Source organism: Nipponia nippon, unplaced genomic scaffold (genome assembly GCF_047370975.1).
Source record: "Nipponia nippon isolate SJK-2023a ecotype South Korea unplaced genomic scaffold, ASM4737097v1 scaffold_1, whole genome shotgun sequence".
NCBI lineage: Eukaryota > Metazoa > Chordata > Aves > Pelecaniformes > Threskiornithidae > Nipponia > Nipponia nippon.
Window position 1 is genome coordinate 92,261,239 of NW_028262290.1, and position 17,617 is coordinate 92,278,855.

General features: G+C 58.2%; 1 protein-coding gene across 1 annotated transcript; it reads right to left on the reverse strand.

Moving 5' to 3' along the window:
- Positions 1–1,574: 1,574 nt before the first annotated feature.
- Positions 1,575–13,994, reverse strand: FOXF2 (forkhead box F2). Its single transcript, XM_087737123.1, has 3 exons — positions 13,892–13,994; positions 6,295–7,303; positions 1,575–2,452 (listed from the first exon to the last, which is right to left on the reverse strand). The coding sequence occupies exons 2-3, from the start codon at positions 7,301–7,303 to the stop codon at positions 2,286–2,288; spliced, it is 1,176 nt and encodes a 391-aa protein (XP_087593249.1). The 5' UTR covers positions 13,892–13,994; the 3' UTR covers positions 1,575–2,285.
- Between the last annotated feature and the right edge of the window lie 3,623 nt (positions 13,995–17,617).

Here is a 17,617-nt window from a genome sequence, read left to right on the forward strand (position 1 = left end):
CGGGGAGCGGGCGGGTTGCGGCGGGGAGCGGGAGGGTTGCGGGGGGGAGCGGGCGGGTTGCGGCGGGCGCTGCCGGCCCGGGGCCGCTGGAGGGCACTGGCGCCCCGCGCCCGGCTGCCGGGCAGGCGAGAAGCAGTTTTTTTCTCTTTGAGGTCCTGTCATTCCTGTGTAAACAAGTTACGTTCAAGTGTTTAAGGATATAAATTACGACCATGCAGGCTTGCCTCGGAAAGAATGTAAACACAGCACTGTGGTCGGAGCAAACTCTGAAACTGACTTTATAATTTATCACAGGCCCTGAGAAGCTCAGGGAAGAAAAGGACATGTTTGAGCATAAATATATATTTAAAAAAAGATGAAGAGTTTCATCTCTATGTATCATTGCATAGATATAATTTTATATGTATATGCGTATGTATGCGTTTATATATATATATATATATATATATATATATAGGTACACACACACACATACCATTTAGCTGAAATTCTCGCGTTTGGGCGCAGGGCCGGAGAAAGTCGCGGCTGCGTGGCGGGGCTGCCCCGCTTTGAGGGGCGCATTGGGGTGCGGGGCCGCCTCTGTCCCCTCCGTGGGACGGGACGCGCTGCGCGGGGGCGGCGGCCCCTCCGCAAGGCTGCCCCCGGGCCGGGGCCGGGGCCGGGGCCGGGGCCGGGGCCGTGGCCACCCCCCCGGGCCAAGGCGGGCCGGGCCGTGGCGGGCGGGTTCGGCGGGCATCCCCCGGCCGGGGCGGCGGCGGGGGCCGTGGGGTCGGGGCGCCGGGGGGCGTCTGCGGGATGCGCGGGCAGGCAGCGCCCGGCGCCCGGCTCCGACCCGCGGCCGCTCACCATCCGCAGGGCACGGCGGCACCTTGGGGACAGGGCTTGTTTTGCTTGGGGCACCTCGGGGGCCCTTTTTTGTTTTCTTTTCTTTCTTTTTTTTCTTTTTTCTCCCCTCCCTCCCACGCCGTTCTCGGTGCCTCCCCCCAGTCCTTATCAAGCCACGGCCTTACCGCGGACCCCTCTCGCCGCCCACCCGTGACACGCCCTCCCGGGTGCAAGCCGGCCTTGCACAGGGGCTCCTGCCCCGTCGGGGCACAGAGGGACACCGACGGGAGCTGCGTGGACAGGCGGGACGGGGACACGGGGACACCTGGACACGGCCCTAAACAGCGGGGAGGGCGTTTCAGGCCCGGGGGACCCCTCGAAGAGAGGAGCAGGCAGTCTGGATCCTGCTGCCTCTGTGTCCACTGCCCCGGTTCTCCCAAAGTCTGTCCCGCAGCCGGGGCGAGCGGGGTGGGAAGGGAGCGAGGGCGGGAGGTGCAGCCCAGGGACCACGGCACTGGCCCCCTCGGGTCAGCCGCTCGCTCCCCTCCTCCGCCTCCAGCGGCTGGAGGATTTGGGGTGGCAGCTTTAACGATCTCGGATGCTGGGGTGGAAGAGTTTTCTCAGAAGGAGCCGAGGGAAAATAAGCGTCTGTCCACTGCATAGTCGTTTATATACATTTTATTGGAAAAAAAAAATTTGTACATCAAAATATTTTGGCAAACTGTAAAAAGTATACGTAAGTGCAAATATATTCTCCTTTTAAAGCAATAGTGTGTGAGTATACACGAGATTTATTTAAAATATTTTTTTTAAAATATTGTGGTAGAAAACAACTTTTGTAAAAATAAAAAACAAAACGTTGTATTGCTGCAATACTGAAAAAAAAAATTGAACTTTTCTTAAAATCTATACACGAAAGGGCTAAACAATACTGTTTTCATAATATCGATGGGTTGGTGCTGAAGTCCATACAAAGTGTCCTTGGTGGGGCTCGGGGAGAGAAAAAAAAGAAGCAAATTTCCCGCTAACGCAGCAACGGAAGAGGGAGTCCTCGCAGGTGCTGAGCTGGGAGGTTTATTCTTCCTATTCAAAGACACTTTCTCGTATAAAAATATATCGGATCCTTCCCTTTCCCAAAGCTCGATTCTTTAGGAGATCACAGAAAGGCGGTTTACGATTAAGCTGGTCAGACTTGGCATAAGGACACTGAAGTCCCACCTAACCCAACACATCACTCAAGGCATTTCTCTTTTAGGAAGAGCTTTGGAGCGTTCTATCGGCTGTCCGCGTCCTTCAAGGGATGGAGGGGGACCGAAAACACTCCTTCCTTAGGTAATTTTGCTAAGTGACTCGTGTACTATCAATGCTATCAGAGTGCACATTATATTTAATCTGCGTGGGTCCGTCTATACCTCGGCTCTGTTCAGTGCCACCTGATTGTCTCTGTTGGGGCGCTGCCTTCACATCACGCAGGGCTTGATGTCTTGACAGACGCTTTGATGGTGGTGATGGTGGTAGTAAGATCCACTAGCGGAAGGGTGAAACGAAGAAATGCCATTAAAATTGAGGACAAAATCTTTCCTGTCACACACCGGGGAGGGGTGATGCTGGTAGCGAGGCAATCCCACTGCAAGAGAAGGAAACAACAAGAGCTGCTCAGAAGCCGGGTAGCTCTGCTCGGGCGGAGCAGCCCTTTCTCTCTCCCTCACCCGCAGGGAGGAGAGGCTCCAGACAGCAGGGCCGGCACGCTGCTTCGTTCCCCCTGCCCTCGGCTCCCTCCTGCAAGGTCTGGGAGCCCCTCTCTGGCTTTCCTGGCAGCGGACTGGGCGCTCCCCCCGGGGCAAAGCCCGTCCCGCCTGCAGGGCAGAAAGAGCGGCGGGTCCCATCGCCCCGAGCGAGGAGGGGACGTGGATCCCCAGAGTCCCCCGTCGCCCCCGGGTGGGCTCGGGGCTGCACCCGTCCTCGTAGGAGCCCCCGTGGCCGCTCCGCGGGGAGGCCGTGCACCGCCCAGCCGGGTGGCACACGGGCCGAGGGAGGTGGGTGCCCACGCAAGTCTCCGGGCACCCCTCCCGCGTGGGCGCACAGGCACCGCTCTCTGCCCCCCCGCCTAGAGCATTTCTCAGCCTGTGGGGCTGGGTCAGCCTCCGCGTGTGGTGTAGGCGAGGGAGTGCCCGTGTGCGAGGAGAGGATGCGACTTGCGTGTTTCTCTGGATGCGCCGCAGCTATTGGAATCTGATTCCCATCTTTGCTCCCTCTTCCCCCTCCCCATCCCGTCCCTGGGAGGTTTTTGCTTTTGACTTGAACGGCTGCAGGTTGACCTCCAACCACGACCCGTTCCTGCGTTGATGGCGTATTTAGGTCTGTGTGTGCGCGTATACGAGCGTGCACGCCTATGCGCGTGTGTGCTTTCATAAACGTCAGATACAGACCGAGGACACCCCACGGTTCATCAACAACAACAAGCAAAGTACATCCGCGGCACCGACATGTAAATGACCTTGCAAATTCCCATTTTCATTTCCCACAGCCTAAGGCAGCCTTTCGGGGGGACAAAGTCCAAGGGCCGCGTGGGAGATCCCCCCCCCAGCCCGCGCCGCAGGGCCGTGCTGGGATCTTCAGCCCTGGCAGGGTTCCTACTGGATCCGGCGGGGAAGGGGAGCGTTGCCTGAGCAAGGCCTGCAGGGTAGAGCCAGAGAGGGGATTTGATTTGGCGTGTGGATGTCAAACTCGGCTAGCGGGATCCTGTCAAATCTGACCGAGGGTCAAGGGGGAAAAAAAAAAAAAAAGAGAGAGAAAAAGAAAAGGGGAGGGGGGGAAGAAAAAAAAAAGAAAAAAAAGCAGCAAAAGAAAGAGAAGGAGGGGGGGGACACGTCCCTGGTTTTCCCCCGGGTGGCGGAGCCGACCCTTTTGGCTGGGGCGGACGGCGGCGCGCACAGCCCGGCTCCTCCGGCGCTGTCCCCTCCTTCACCCCGCAGAGCTCACTTTATAAAAGTGATTATTTCGCTGGATTTCCTCGGCTTTCTAATAACCCTGATGGTATGCTCACCATAAACCGGGGCACTTTATTACAATCCTGATTCAATCATTTAGCAGGATTTAATAGTGTGCGAAAAAAATCCGGCTCCCCCCCGCCCCCCAGTTTCAAAATCCTTTTAGCAGCGCCGAGCCTCCTGTTTCCAATTTTTTCCTCTCTTATTCTTGGGTCTGATGCAAATTCAAGGTTTTAAGTCTGCCCTGTCGCTATCATGAGTAGAGGATTACTGACCGATCAGCAGCGGTTGCCACCGAATTTGCTTTGCATTTAACTAAGAGAAAGGGAAAGGCGAAATTCACTTGCTGCTGCTTTGGTGGGGAGAGGAGAAGGATTATTGCTGGTAATAATTACGAATGAAGGAGCTCGGAGCTTTTTTCCCTATCTCCTTTCACTCTGCTAAAGCGTTTGCGCTGCAGAGATTTTATGTAACACACACGAATGAGGACTGAATCCACGCAAAAAAAAATAAAGGGTTGCGTTTTTTGGTTGTTGTTTTGGTTTGGTTTTTTGGGTTTTGTTTTTGGGTTTTGGTTTTTGGTTTTTTTTAGCTAATCAAGGAATGGGGATGGCTTCCGCTGAAGTCCCGGGCCCAGATCCCGAAGCTGTAGAAAATAAGCGGAGAAACGCCGTTTTGCAGAGTGGCGGCATTAAATCTGGGCTGCTGGAAACGGACGCTCGTCGTCGGCTTTAAGAAAGCGCCCATCGGTCCGTCTGCGTGTAGACCCGTCCTCGAACAGAAACAATTCGGATTTAAACGCCCCAGCCTCGGAAACCGTAGTGGAGGCTTCGGGAGACCAGTTCCCTTCCTCTCTCTCCTTCTGCTTTCTGTTTTCAAGAGCTGCTCTCGGCCTGCTTCGAAAAGCAAATTTCTCTTCCAGGAATCGCCTTTCCCACCCCGGGTGTCTGTCAGGAGGAGGGGGCAGCCGCCTCCCAGCCCCGCTCCCCGGGCCAGCCCCACTCCCGCGCCACGCGTGGCCCCGTGGGCCCTGCGCGGCGGCCCGCGGGGCCGCAAGGAGTAAAACAAACAGAGAAAAAAAACATCCAAAAGAAAGGAGAAGGAAAGGAAAGGAAAGAAAAGAAAAAAACAAAAATTCCAAGTAACAACAGCAACAAAGCAAAGCAGAAATTCCTAACGGGAAAGGTCCGTATTTCGGCGCGGGATGCCCTCGTGAACCCGCCGGCCTCTGGCCCCGGCCCCCAAACCACGTGGGAGGACCACCTGAATCTCCGAAAAGCGGGCTGCAGCCCCGGCAGCAGAGCCCCGTGGGCACGGAGGAGCCCGGCTGGGGTCGCACCGCCTCCCCGCAGCCCTCGCTGCGCCGAAACCCCGGTAAGACGCCCACCCGCTCCGCCGCCGCTCTCCCCAGGAGCCACACCGGGGCTTTTTGCTTTGTTTTGTTTTGTTTTAAGGGAGGAAAATTTGCAACCGCTTGCTCTCCCCTGACACCCCTAGTCCCTCCTGCGGTGATGGCAAAGCGGCTTCCCCGGCGGCTGGGCTCCCAGCCCGCCCTCCCCTCGGCGGCAGCAGGCTGTGGCGAGGCCGGGGCAGGCTGCGGGGCTCGCAGAAGGACAGGAGAGTGATTGACAGGCGCCCAAGGAGGGGGGCGGGAGGGGACCCAGGGCTGAGGGTCGCCTGTATTTGTTACTTGTTGAAATTCCCATAAAATTGAACAAGACCCCGCTCTCACAGGGGTTAAGTCAGGCTAAAATCCTCTTCGGTGTGGTCCAGCCCAGACTGTCTTTGTTTGCTTAACCTCCGGGACCCGCGTTTAAAAAGGGCTATTTGGAAAATTTCCCCGTAAGAGCCCAACATCTTTTACCCATTTTTGTGCTCGGATTTTTCTGAGCAGACATTGTCTGTAATCACTGGCCGGGGGGGTGGGGGGGTGGGAGACAGAGACCAGAAAACTCTTTCCCTCCGCTTGCAGAAATACCCTGGATCCGCTTTAATCTCTCGCGCATTTTTCACGATAAGCGGTTGGGTTTTGTTGCCTCCCCCCCCGCCCTCCCTCCCGGCTTGGGAGATAATATTTAACGCCTTTTTTTTGATTACTCCCGCGGACCGCGGTTTACCGAGGCAGCGGCGATGCTGGCGGCGCTCCCCGCTGAGCGAAGCCGCAGCCCGGGGCGGCGGGGCTCGCCCCGCTCCCGCCGCCCCGCACACCTCGCCGGCACCGGGAGGGGGGGACGTGCGAGCCGGGACGGAGCCGGGCTTTCCTCGGAGCGCTCCTTCTTGGCGCTGGGCAAGAAGGAGGGATGCTCGCAGCCGTACCCCCCGCAGTCCCCCTGGCCCGAAAGAGAACAGCCCCAGCCCACGCGTGTTTTCCTCCCTCTGGCAGACAATGCCCTCTTCTTCCTCCGCCGTGGCGGCGGCAGTTTCCCCGGGAGAAAGCCCCGCCGGCGCCGCGCTCCCCGCCGCCCCCCGGGGTCCCTACCTGAGAGGTCGTCGCGGGGGCTCTGGTGCAGGTAGCCCTGCTCCAGGGAGTAGGAGGGCACGCTGGAGTGGATGCCGGAGGAGGCGGCGTTGGCGGCGGGGAGGCCCTGCTGCTTTATGTAGGGCGAGGCCCCCGAGGCTGTCCAGTGAGCCGAAGGGCTCGTGTAGGGCGAGTGGCACTCGATGGCGCTCGCCATGGCCGGCGAGGAGGGCACGGGGCTGCTGCTGCTGTCGGGGCCGTAGTCCCCGTTGGCAGTCACCGGGCAGCTGGCCATGTAGGTCGAGCCGGGGTTGGGCGACATGTGCGGGACGTGGTGGCCGCCGCTGAGTCCCTCGTAGCCGCTGGCCATGGCGTTGGGCATCATGTCGAGGTTGTAGCCGTTGGAGTGGCAGGCGAGGGAGGCGGGGGGCGCCTGGAAGTCGAAGCCCTGCGGGAGGATGGAGGCGCCGAAGCCCAGCCCGTTCATCATGCGGTACATGGGCTTCAGCGCCTGGCATTTCCTCCTGAAGCCGCGGGGCCGCCGTCGGAAGGAGCCCTCCTCGAACATGAACTCGCTGGCCGGGTCGATGGTCCAGTAGTGGCCCTTGCCCGGGCGGCCCAGCCCCTTGGGCAGCTTGATGAAGCACTCGTTGAGGGAGAGGTTGTGGCGCACGGAGTTCTTCCAGCCCTGGTAGGAGCCGCGGAAGAAGGGGAAGCGGGCCTGCAGGAACTGGTAGATCTCGCTGAGGGTCAGGCGCTTGGAGGGCGAGCTCTGGATGGCCATGACGATGAGGGCGATGTAGGAGTAGGGGGGCTTCTCGGGCCGCCGCAGCCCCGAGCTGGCCTTCTTGCTCTTGGAGGACGCCGCCGCCGCCGAGGAGGAGGAGGAGGTGGAGGTGGAGGAAGAGGAGGTGGAGGTCTCCAGGGCGGAGGAGGGCGGCCGGCTCATCTGGAGAGCTCCGGGAGCCGGGCTGCAGGAGCGGAGAGGGACGGGGGGCTCCAGCCGCTGCTGGCCGCTCTCGGTGGTCATCTGGCGGAGGGAGGGGAATGGGGCAGGGTGGGGTGAGGCTGGGAGGGAAGGGGGGGAGCCGGGCGGGGTGGGTACCGGGGCGGGGGGTGCCCCGCAGGGGGAGAGCGGGGGGGCGGTGGGAGCTGCTGTCCTCCGGGCACCTCCTCAGCGCGGCGGGCGGCGGCGGGGCGGCGGCAGCGCCCTGCGCATCCCTCCCCGCCGTCCCTTGCGCAATGGCTCCTCTGCTTCCCGCCGGAGCCAGGCGCTGGGCGGGATGGACCGGCCCGGCCCCGGCCCCGGCCCCGGCCCCGGCCCCGGCCCGGCCCCCGCCCTCCCCGCGCCGCGCCGCCCGCCGAGGCTCCGCTCAGCGCCGCTCCGCTTCCTCCTCTGCCCCCCACCTGGGGACCATCCCGCTGCCTGATCCGGCACGGGGAGGAAGCGCGAGAGCCCCCCTCCAATCTCTTCCGCACTGTTACTCTTTCATATATACTTTTTTCGTCCGCAAAAAGCACAGCGCGACCGCCTATCGGTTCCTTCAATCTTGCTCTTTTTTTTTCCTTTCCCCGCACACCCCGCTGAATCCGGCCGAGAAAATCAGCAGAGATAGAGAGAGGGAGAGGGGGAGCGGGCGGGGGGGGAGAGAGAGACCACCCCCTTTCCAACTGGCCTCTGTCCACCCGTCATCTGGGCAGGAGGCGCTGCTGCTGCCGCCGCCGCCGCTGCTGCGGCACCATCCCCGGCTCCGGCCCGCTGCCGGCCGCGTAGCGCCCGGCGACAGCGTTTACCGCCTCCCCGGGGCTCCCCCGGCCCCGCAGGCACCGGTCATCCCGCTGCTCCCCGGCACGGCCCCGGGGCGAGGGGGGCGGCTGCCAGCCCCAAGCTCCGCCGCCGAGCCCCGGGGCACACGGGCGCTGATGCCGCCGGGTGCGGGCGAGGGGTGGCGTGGCCCGCGGAGCCGCGGGCAGCAGTGTCCGCTGCTCTTCACGCCTGCCAGACCCCCGGGTTTTAAGCCCTCTCAGTATCCCTTGCCACCCCCACCCCCCTATAAAATGCCGTTCACTTTATAGGGCAACAGGGGTCGAGTCCGAGGCCCGGGGATGCGCCCTCCCTCCGCCCCCCGGGACGTCCCCTCGGTGCAGCGGGCGGGTCACGCGTGCTGGCAAACGCCGTTCGCCGGAGGAAACGGGGCGCCGGAGGGGGCAGGGAGGAGAGGGGCCGGCGGAGGCACAGGCCTGCTCCCAGATGATGGAGGAGGCTCCAGGATCAAACTGGAGACGGACGGAGGGCGGCGGCAGGAGGAGAGGCAGAACAGGCAGGGATGCTGGACCAAAGGCACGGGGGTGGGAAGGAGGCGCGGGCAGAGCGGGACGCCGTGTCAGCGTGCCTGCAGCGCTGTGTGTGTGTTTGTCTGCGTGTGTGTCTGTGTGTCCGTCTGTCTCCAGCGCAGCTCCGTGCTGCGAGCTCGCTGGTGGGTACGGGCAGGGAGGGGGTGGGGCTGGTCCCAGACAGTGACCTGCAGTTGAGTGGTAGCAGGCTTTTTCCATCAAACTCTGCCTGGATACCACACACAGAGCCCAAGTGTCAGTTTACTGCCCTGAGCCCGGCTCCTTTTCCCTAAGCTCCACAGTAATTAGACAAAGAAAACCTAAATTAACTGAACAGGCGTCGACAGCTTCCTCCAGATCACCACTGTTACATACATGGGAATGTGTCCGAAAATGGCTTGATTGTACCTGAGGATCAGCTAAGAAAAACACTACCAAGCCCGGCAATGTTTACTACACATTTTTAGTAGAAAAAGTGATCGCCCAGTCGATAGACCCAGTTTACCTTTCCTGAGGCGTTGGTTTAAATTGTTCCCATCGTAATAATAATAATAATAATAATAATAATAATAATAATAATAACAACAACAATAATAATAATAATAATAATAAATCTATATCTATCTCTACCTCTACCTACCTACCTATCTCTCTCTCTCTCTTTCTCTCTCTCTCTCTCTTTCTCTCTCTCTCTCTCTCTCCCCCTCCCCGGAGGGGCAGGGAGGCCGACGTGCGATTCCTGATCTCGTTGTAACCACCTCTTCGGAATATATATTTTTTAAATATCCGTGGTTTTATATATAAACATCCTTCCCTGCTCGAGATCGGCGAGCGAGCGTCCTTTTTCGCCTTCCGCGACGGGACATCTGCCTAAATGTCCCCCTCGGGGGCCATGCCCAAGTCATTTCGGCGATCGTCAGGAGGCGAAACCTGTTAAATGCAAGGGGGGGTGGGGGGAAGGCGTCGTCTGAAAATCCCTCTAACCCACCCCCGTTTCGGATAACTCGTTTTGATCATTAATATTAGTCGAGCGGGAAGAGGCATTTACTCCCAACACAGATGTCACGATATACGAAGGTGTCGTTGCTTTCTGCGCGGTGCGAGACAGGACGGACAACGAAGCAGCCAAGCCGGGCAGGGCAGCCCGGTGGCAGGGAGCCGCATGCTGCTTCAATCGCGACTTGACGCAGCCCCGACAGGAGAATCGGGGGTAACGCGTTCAGTCAGCAGCCTTCTACCTGTTAGCAACGTCCTCGTCGCAGCAGACGCTTGTTCGAAACGTAGCGTTAAGAAGTCTCCAAGGCATGGTACCGAGACTTTAAAAGATGGTTTGAAGCGCCTATGATTAAACAGAAGTGCATTTGCTGTTTGGTGGAGATGTTTATTTTGGTTGGTGTATCCATTTCTGAGCTGATCCCAGCTTTGGAGCACAACTGGTTTGTTTTACCAGAGTATACGGAAATTAAACTTTTTGGCAGATTTGGTTACTCAGATGTTGTTCTATAATCATCGTTTTTATTCTAGGAAATCTCTTCATTATTGCGGTTTCAGTTTCATGTTCATAACACAGTCCCCTCTGCTTCGTGGGCTAAATGAAATAAGTTAGACTAAACCAGTTAAGAAAAAGGGAGACAAATATGAAAGATAAATGTTTACGGTTATCTTGGAGTCTTTCCCCCCCTTCCCCCCCCCTTTTTTTGTTCTTTTTCTGTTCTTTTCCTCCCTTTTTTTAACTGCGTGCTTCAGGCTCTTTCCTCTCCTCTGAGGTCCTGCAGATGAGAAGCGTTTTTTCAATTAAAGCCCAGACTGAAACTTAAACAAATCCCTCCAGTATTGTAAAAGTGCGTTTCCTTAAGCCCTGGAGGATTTTCCTCCAACTGTCAGTTTCAGGGAGCCTGGATTTAGATCTCGATCTACAGCGGCTGACAGAGATCCCTTTCCGCATGAGGGGCATGCGGGCATTTTAACGAGCTGGAGGAGCCGAGCAGCCGCAGCGCAGAGCCCGGCAGCCGGTCCCGGTGGCCCCAGTGGCCCCGGCGGCCCCGGCGGCCCGGGGCGAGCGCCTGGGGGGGGCGGAGGGAGCAGAAAGGCCGGGGTGGGAAGGGACTCGCAGCCGGCCTGCCCCGTCCTTTGTGCTGCTCCCGGGACCTCTTGACTCCTCGGGACCTCTGGCAGTAGCCGTGCGATCCCGATGTTTGTTTGGAGAGGTTTTTCCGCTTTGTTTTCGCGCCCCCCCCCTCTTTTTTTCTTTGCTTATGCAATGGGTAACAGGCGTGACTCTTTTTATAGACATCTCCCTGAAGGCTGCCGTCGGGACCCTTCTTCCCAGCTCCTGTTGAAGGAGGCAAAGGGGAGACCGGCATCCGAGGGGCTGAGACACCTCCCATCTCAAGGGCAGACAAGGACATTCAGGGCAAACGCAGGGGCCTACCTCTCCTTGTGGAGAAAAAAAACCAGCCCGACTCCAAAAGCATCACCAGACATGCTCCCTGCGCAGAACGGGCTCCTCTCTCACGGCATTTTGCAGTGGGTTACCTGGGGTACCGCCGCATGGGTTTGGCTGGCTTCCCTTCAAGATACCTTGGGAAATTTTTCAGCGGTGGCTAGATGTGCGGGGAGCTAAGCCTGGGTCAGGGCACCCCCACGAAGGTAGTGGTGGTGAATTAGCAGGGCCGCACCTTTCCCTTTCCTCCCCGCTACACAGCGCTCCCGGCCGAGGCGGCTTTGTCCAGCGCCCGGGGACGGAGAGAAAGACCAGGCGAGAAACAAAGTTTGGGCGAGAAGCCAGCCGAGGAGCAGGATCTCTTCGCCTTTGGGGAAGCGTTTTTCAGGAGGAAATCAGCCTCAGCAGGTGGGAGAGGAGGCGCCACCCCAAGCCTCCCACGCTGGACACGCAGGACCCTGGCTCCCGGGAGCGTCCCGCGGGGAGCCGGGACTCCGCGGGCCCCAAGGGCCGGAGGACTCCGCGGAGGGGAAAGTGCGAGCACTGAACACGGGGGGAGCGATGATATCCCCCCCCTCCCGGCCCTCTGGACAGGTTCTGCTTTCCCAGGCTTTTGGTCTCTTCGACGGGCTGAAAAGGATTTCGTAGCTTAAAAGCTAAAAGACTTTCCGGGAGGGCACCTACAGCCTAAGATGTTGTTGCTGTGTTGACCCCCCATCCCTCCCAGGCCCCCCAAGACTGCCTCCATCCCCTCCATCCCGTCCCGTCCTCGTCACTGCGCGGGAGCCGTGGCAGAAAGCCACCGCGCGAGCCCGAGGTGCCCACTCTCCGTCCGAGCTCGCCGAGCCCAGGGTTTAGCAAAGCCGGCTTCCACCCAGCCGCCGGGCTCTCCTGGGGGTGCCGAGGGCGGTCTGCCGGCACCCGGCGCGGGAGGGAGGGGGTCCCCAGATGTGGGGTAAAGCCGGGGCTCCGCCTGACGGAGGAGACCTGGCCGCCCTGCAGGTACCGCGGGTGTTGCAGGGACGGCCCGGCGGAGCTGCGCGGCCATCGCGGCGACTAAACCTGCCCAAAGACACGCTCCGCGTGTAATAATAGCGTCGGTTTTGCAAGTGTCAGCCCCCGAGTACTTCCGCCAAGTGTTTGTGCGGGTAGATTTTGCTTTTCCTATGCCAGATGACAATGTTAAAGATTTTATCCCCTCCCGGCTCTGCACAGCTCCAACTGAACTTCCCGGAGCATCAAAATAAACCCCCTACAGCGGTCAGGATATAGGTCACCTCTCTAAAAGGAAACACAACCCTTCCAAAAATATAAAACATCTTTGACGTAAAAAAAAAAAGAAATACTCTTTTGTCTCCGAGCATCCTCTGTCGGTGTAAATAAAACGTGACAGGCGCGGGGTAAAAGAAGAAGCGGGATGTTTCGAGACGAGAGCAGAGGCGAGGTCTCGGAGCGGTGCGGGCAGGCGGGCGGCGGCAGCGGAGCGGGCGGCTGCGGACCGGCGGGGGCTCTGCCGCCCTCCCGGCGAGGGGGCGGGCTGCGGGCCGGGGCAGAGCTCCCGGGGGACGCTGCGAAAGAGACGGGGGTCGGATCCGATCCCCCCTCGCAGATCCCGGTGGGGGCTCGGTGGTAAAGGTGGCGCAAAGCGCCAGCAGCCGCAGTGGAAAAATATTAGCGGCAGCCCTTGTGGTGGGATTCCTCGTGTCGCTGCAAGGCTGTAGGAAAAGCCACCCCCCCACCCTGCTCCGCATACCCCACTGACAGCCGCGAGTAAGGGCAAACACCGTTTGGCCCGAGATCTGAACACGCGGTACCTTTTTGACGGGCTTCTCCCCCGCCCAAGTTTGCATTCCGATCAAATGAGATTTCTGACTTTACACATTGTCAATAATTTTCATACATGCTCCAGCCTTAATTACTTTCCATACCATTTGCAGCAGACAAATAGTTTCAACGGGGCGAGGGAGCCAGCGGTGCCCCGGCTCTGGCGGAGGACTGCGCTTCTCTCCCTGATCCCCGCCGCACCCCGGGACCACCCCCCCCCCCAGCGCCCTCCCGCCGCCGCCGCCCCCAGCCCCAAACGCCCCCGGCGGGCGGCATCCCCTTCCCGCAGAAAACCCGCGTGAAAAGCTCCGCGGGCCGCCAGCCAGCGGGTCTCGCCGGGTGGGCAGCGAGGGGGGAGCCGTGGCGGGGGGCTGGCTGGGGTGACAGGCGTATCGGTAGCATCGGAGGGGGGGTGTGGGTTTGGTTTAATTTCGGGGGAAGAAGGGCCCGGGGCGGTGCGCGAAGCCACCAGCCCGGCCCCGCCGGGCGGCCCCGAGCGCCCCTCACCCGCGTCGCGGCGGTGCCCGCGGGTCGCGGAGCGGGGCTCGCCCGCAGCCCCGGCCCCGCTGCCGGGGAAGGCGCTAATCAGGAGCAGGTTTCCCCGCGCTCTCCTTTCCTCCCCCTGCCTTCTCCCCCCCCTCCCGCCCCCCCGGCACCCCCCTCTCCTTTCGTGAGAGGTTTTCATTAATTTTTAAGTAAAGCCCATAAAACATAACGACCCACTCAAAGGTAGGGCCGAGTTACTGAGTGCCGGATTATTACATGATTTACGAACATAGTTTGGAAAAAAGTAATAATCCAAGCTCGCACCTCAGGAGCGAGCCTGCCAAGGCCGGGCACGGCGGCTGCGGCCGCGGCCCCGCCACCTCCCGCCTCGGCGACACTCATCAGGGCCGGTGCGAGGTGGCGGGGCCAGGAAACCGTAAAGCCGATTTTACATATTTTTGTGTGTGTGTGTGTGCGGGGGGGGTGTTTTTACGGGCTGTATCTCCCCGCCTTCCCCCCCTCCATACACACCTTTCTACACCGGTACCTCCAAAGCCCCGGGTCTGCTACGATCCCCCACCGGATCAAAGGGGACGGGGTGGCCGGGGGGCGATGGTGCCTCCGGGGTCCGTTCCCCGACTCCCATCACCCTTTCTCTCTTTCCCTCCTCCATCCGGGAGGCTTTTATTGATGAGCTGCCTCCGAGCCCCCGCACGAAATGTCCCTGAAGGGTTTAGACAATTCATCAGCCATCACTTGCAGTATCTGCTTCCTCCCTTTCAAATACAATCCTCGCACACCACGCTAGGAGGGGAGGGGAGCATACTTGAGACCAGAACAGCTACATAATCAACGTCAAAATGATACCACTGACCTTTCGGAAATATGGAATCCGGGCCAAAAAACCCTCCACATGATTTACTTTTCCTTTTTTTTTTTTTTTTAAACTTTTACTGCCACAGTATATAGGCCATTATTGCTTGCTTTCCCGGATTCATTAGGGCATTGCGGCATGGCAGAGCCACCTCTTCCACCGCAACAGACAGCAAAAAAAAAAAGAAAAAACAGAAAAAAAAGCGAGGTATCAAAGCGATGCCCCTTGCAGGCTGCTCCCCCCGGGGCTGGGGGGTGGCTCTGGCCGCGGCGCCGGCCGGGCCTTTCCGCTGGGTGGCGCCGGGCTCCGGGAAATGGGGCCGGGCAGCGCCTCACCTGCCGGGGCGGGGCGGCCCGGGACCCCCGCCGGCCTCCCCGGTCTGCACCTTTCTCCAGTAGTTCCGGAGCCGGTCAGTTTTAAAAAAATACATCTACATGGGGGTTTTTCGCCCTCTACTCAGATGAATTATACCATTGCATGGAGAGGAAGAGGGGGGACCCCTCCAACCCCGACGATTTCAAAGCCCCCTTGTTTGGCTCTGGTGTCATCCCTGCCGATAACACCAGCCATGCCTGCTTCTTGCCACGAAAATAAATTCCCATGCTGACAGGCGGACAGGGGCGGCGGGCTGCGGCGCGGGGGCCCTGGGAAAGCCGGGCCGAGCCGGCCCCCCCGCCGCCGGGCTGAGTTCAACCATCCCCCCCTCACTCCAGAAGCGAAAACTCTTGCCTCCGGCTTGTCCCAGGGCAGGGTAATATCCTCTGCTTACAAAGACCTGCGATGCCTTTTAAACACGAGGCCGACATCACACTTACGTTATGTGTTCGTCTTTATTAAAACTTCGAGGAGAGGTTTTTATTGTTTGGACCGGGGGGAGAGGAAGGGTGAGATTTGTTGGGGGGTTCAGGTCACACGGCCATAAATAAACCCCTTGCTCCGGGGCTGGGTGGTGAATAGGGTCTCTGTGAGCCAGGGGCTCCTTCTGCCACCGCCAAAGGGGGAACCAGGGTGCCAGACCCCCCGGCGTGGCGGGGCTCATCCCGGGGCGCAGGTCGCTTCTCCCCCGAGGTCTCCCCGGTGCAGCGTGGCACCAGGTCTGGCTGGAAGGGAAAAAATTCTTGCGGCTGCTTGGGTGCGAAAAGCTGTTTGAACGGCACCAGGGAAGAGGCAGAGAAATGTCCAAATCGATGCAGTCACGAAGGCGTTTTACTCCTCCTCTTCTGCAAAACCAAACGGCCTTTAAAGCTGTGTGTTACATGCAAAGCAACGGATCTCTTTGAGTGCTAGATATAGATAATTCCCTTTCGCTTCCTTGTTCTTCATTCTCCAGAAAAAAAAAATGCAAATAAAAATCAAACAGAAGAAAATGGATTTGAGGAAGAACTTTTCCATTTCCTTTCCCTTTTCTTTTCCCTTGTCCTTCTCCGTACGAAAAGATTACCATCTTCTTCCCACTCGGAGAACACCGTCCTTTCTTTGCTGCTGCATGTATAGATGCTTGCCTCTCCTTGAGCCACTACATGCAATAGCAGTATACTTAACTGATGCATTAGCTCATTATTAGCAGAACGCTCTCTTTCTGGGACCTGTCCCTGCCCCTCACTTGCAGCAAAGCTGGTAGAAGGAGGAGTGGATTGGGTAAGTGGGCACTGCGGTGGCACTGCCTGTGTGCTGGGTTTTTAGGTTGCTAGGCAAGAAAGGGGTCCGTGAAGGAGGAGTGGAGCCCTGCACAGGCAGGGCACAGGTCCTGGGGTGGGGAGCGATGCTGTGTGTGTGCGCAGGTGAGTTCCCAGTGTGTGGAGCTGGGCTAGATGTGGGCTCATCTCTGCAGTTGTCTCCATTTATTACTTGTTGAGGGTTGCTGATGGAGACTGCAGGGGATGAAGACAGACCCTCCCAGAAGCAAAGCAGGATCTGCATCGGATGGGAGCTGCTGTGGAGTCAGACAAGGGCAGCAAGGTGGGCACCCTTAGGCATGCTGGCTGAAGGAACATGTCAGGCTGAGTGACGTGGGGAGGTGGCCAGAGGTGTGGGCAGGAGGTCTGGCCAGGAGACCCCAGGGTGGGAGATTGCACTTGTGGCCGGAACCTGGCTCCACCTCCAGCTGTCACCCCAGACCTGGCTCTGAAATCCAGTATCATGCATGAAAGATGCTGAGATGGCAAATTCATGCTCTGGGAGCTTACAACCCTGTGGATCTTATCCCAGCACTTCCCAAGCTGTGTCTAAGGACCAAGACATACTCTCTATAATCTCTGTGTAGAAAGATTCCTTTCCTAGGTGTACATCCAGCCACTGGGCAATGAGGCTAGGGTGTGCAGCAAGGATCTACAGATGCTCTTGCAGTACAATAAATAATAACCAGTGGGGGACATTGCACGGAGTCTCTGACCCAGTCTGTACATGAAAACACACCTCTCTCCTGTCTCCCCTTTTCCAGAGGCTCTGCATGGGAACCTCTGTGTGCACCTTCATGGGGCGGAGGCTTCGCTTCCTGCGTTCTGGTAAGACACTAGCTAAAGTGTCAGAGTCCCATCTAACGGGTAGCTTACAGCTCTTATGGCTAACTGTGCATCTGATAACCTCAACAGATCCGACTTGGAGGCTCTGAAGACATCTGAGAGAGAGCAGAAAAAGAAATGAAACAACAGCCATGGAGTGGGTGAGAGGCAGAGACTTCCCACGGGGAAGGCAGTGTAGCTCCACTGCTCCACATGGTGCAGAGGATACAACATCCTGCCTGCAGTTATTCAAACCCTGCTGTTATTTGAATTAGCCTTTTTCCTCTCCTACTACTCCTGTCCGCATGAAAAAAGAAAAAAAAAAAAAAAAGCCTGTGGGCCTTAATGGAGAAGCAGGGTATCTGCTTAAGAGAAAACATCACATCTTTTCCCCTCCAAATGCAGTCTTATTACAAACTCAGTCCGAGAAATGCTGGTCCCAAGAGGATGTGCCCTTTTCCCCAGGCTAGAAGAATGCTAGTGGAGCAACTGATTGGAAGATTAAGCTGCTGCCAAAGTTGTCCTGCCAGTAACTAATTTATTCTCCAAAGAATAACTTATTCCAACTCCTGAAATCTGCAGTGTGGATCCAAGGGGAAATTTGGCTCAGAGGAGGTAGCACATTCAGTCTCCGAACTTCACGCAGAAATATGAACCTCTTTCTGGGGCTGGAGACATGTCGTTACCTTTAAAAGTTTGAGCTCTTGTAGCACTTTGGCCCATTCATCTCACTGGGACGTCAGGGTGTAAAAATAAATAGCGGTAATATTCGTGCACATCCAGATTACATCTCAATGGTTATCTTTCTTTTCAACCTGTTTCCAGTTTTATTCTAAAGTTATTTCTTCTCAGAGCCTAGACCTAGCCCTGGAAAGTGGCACA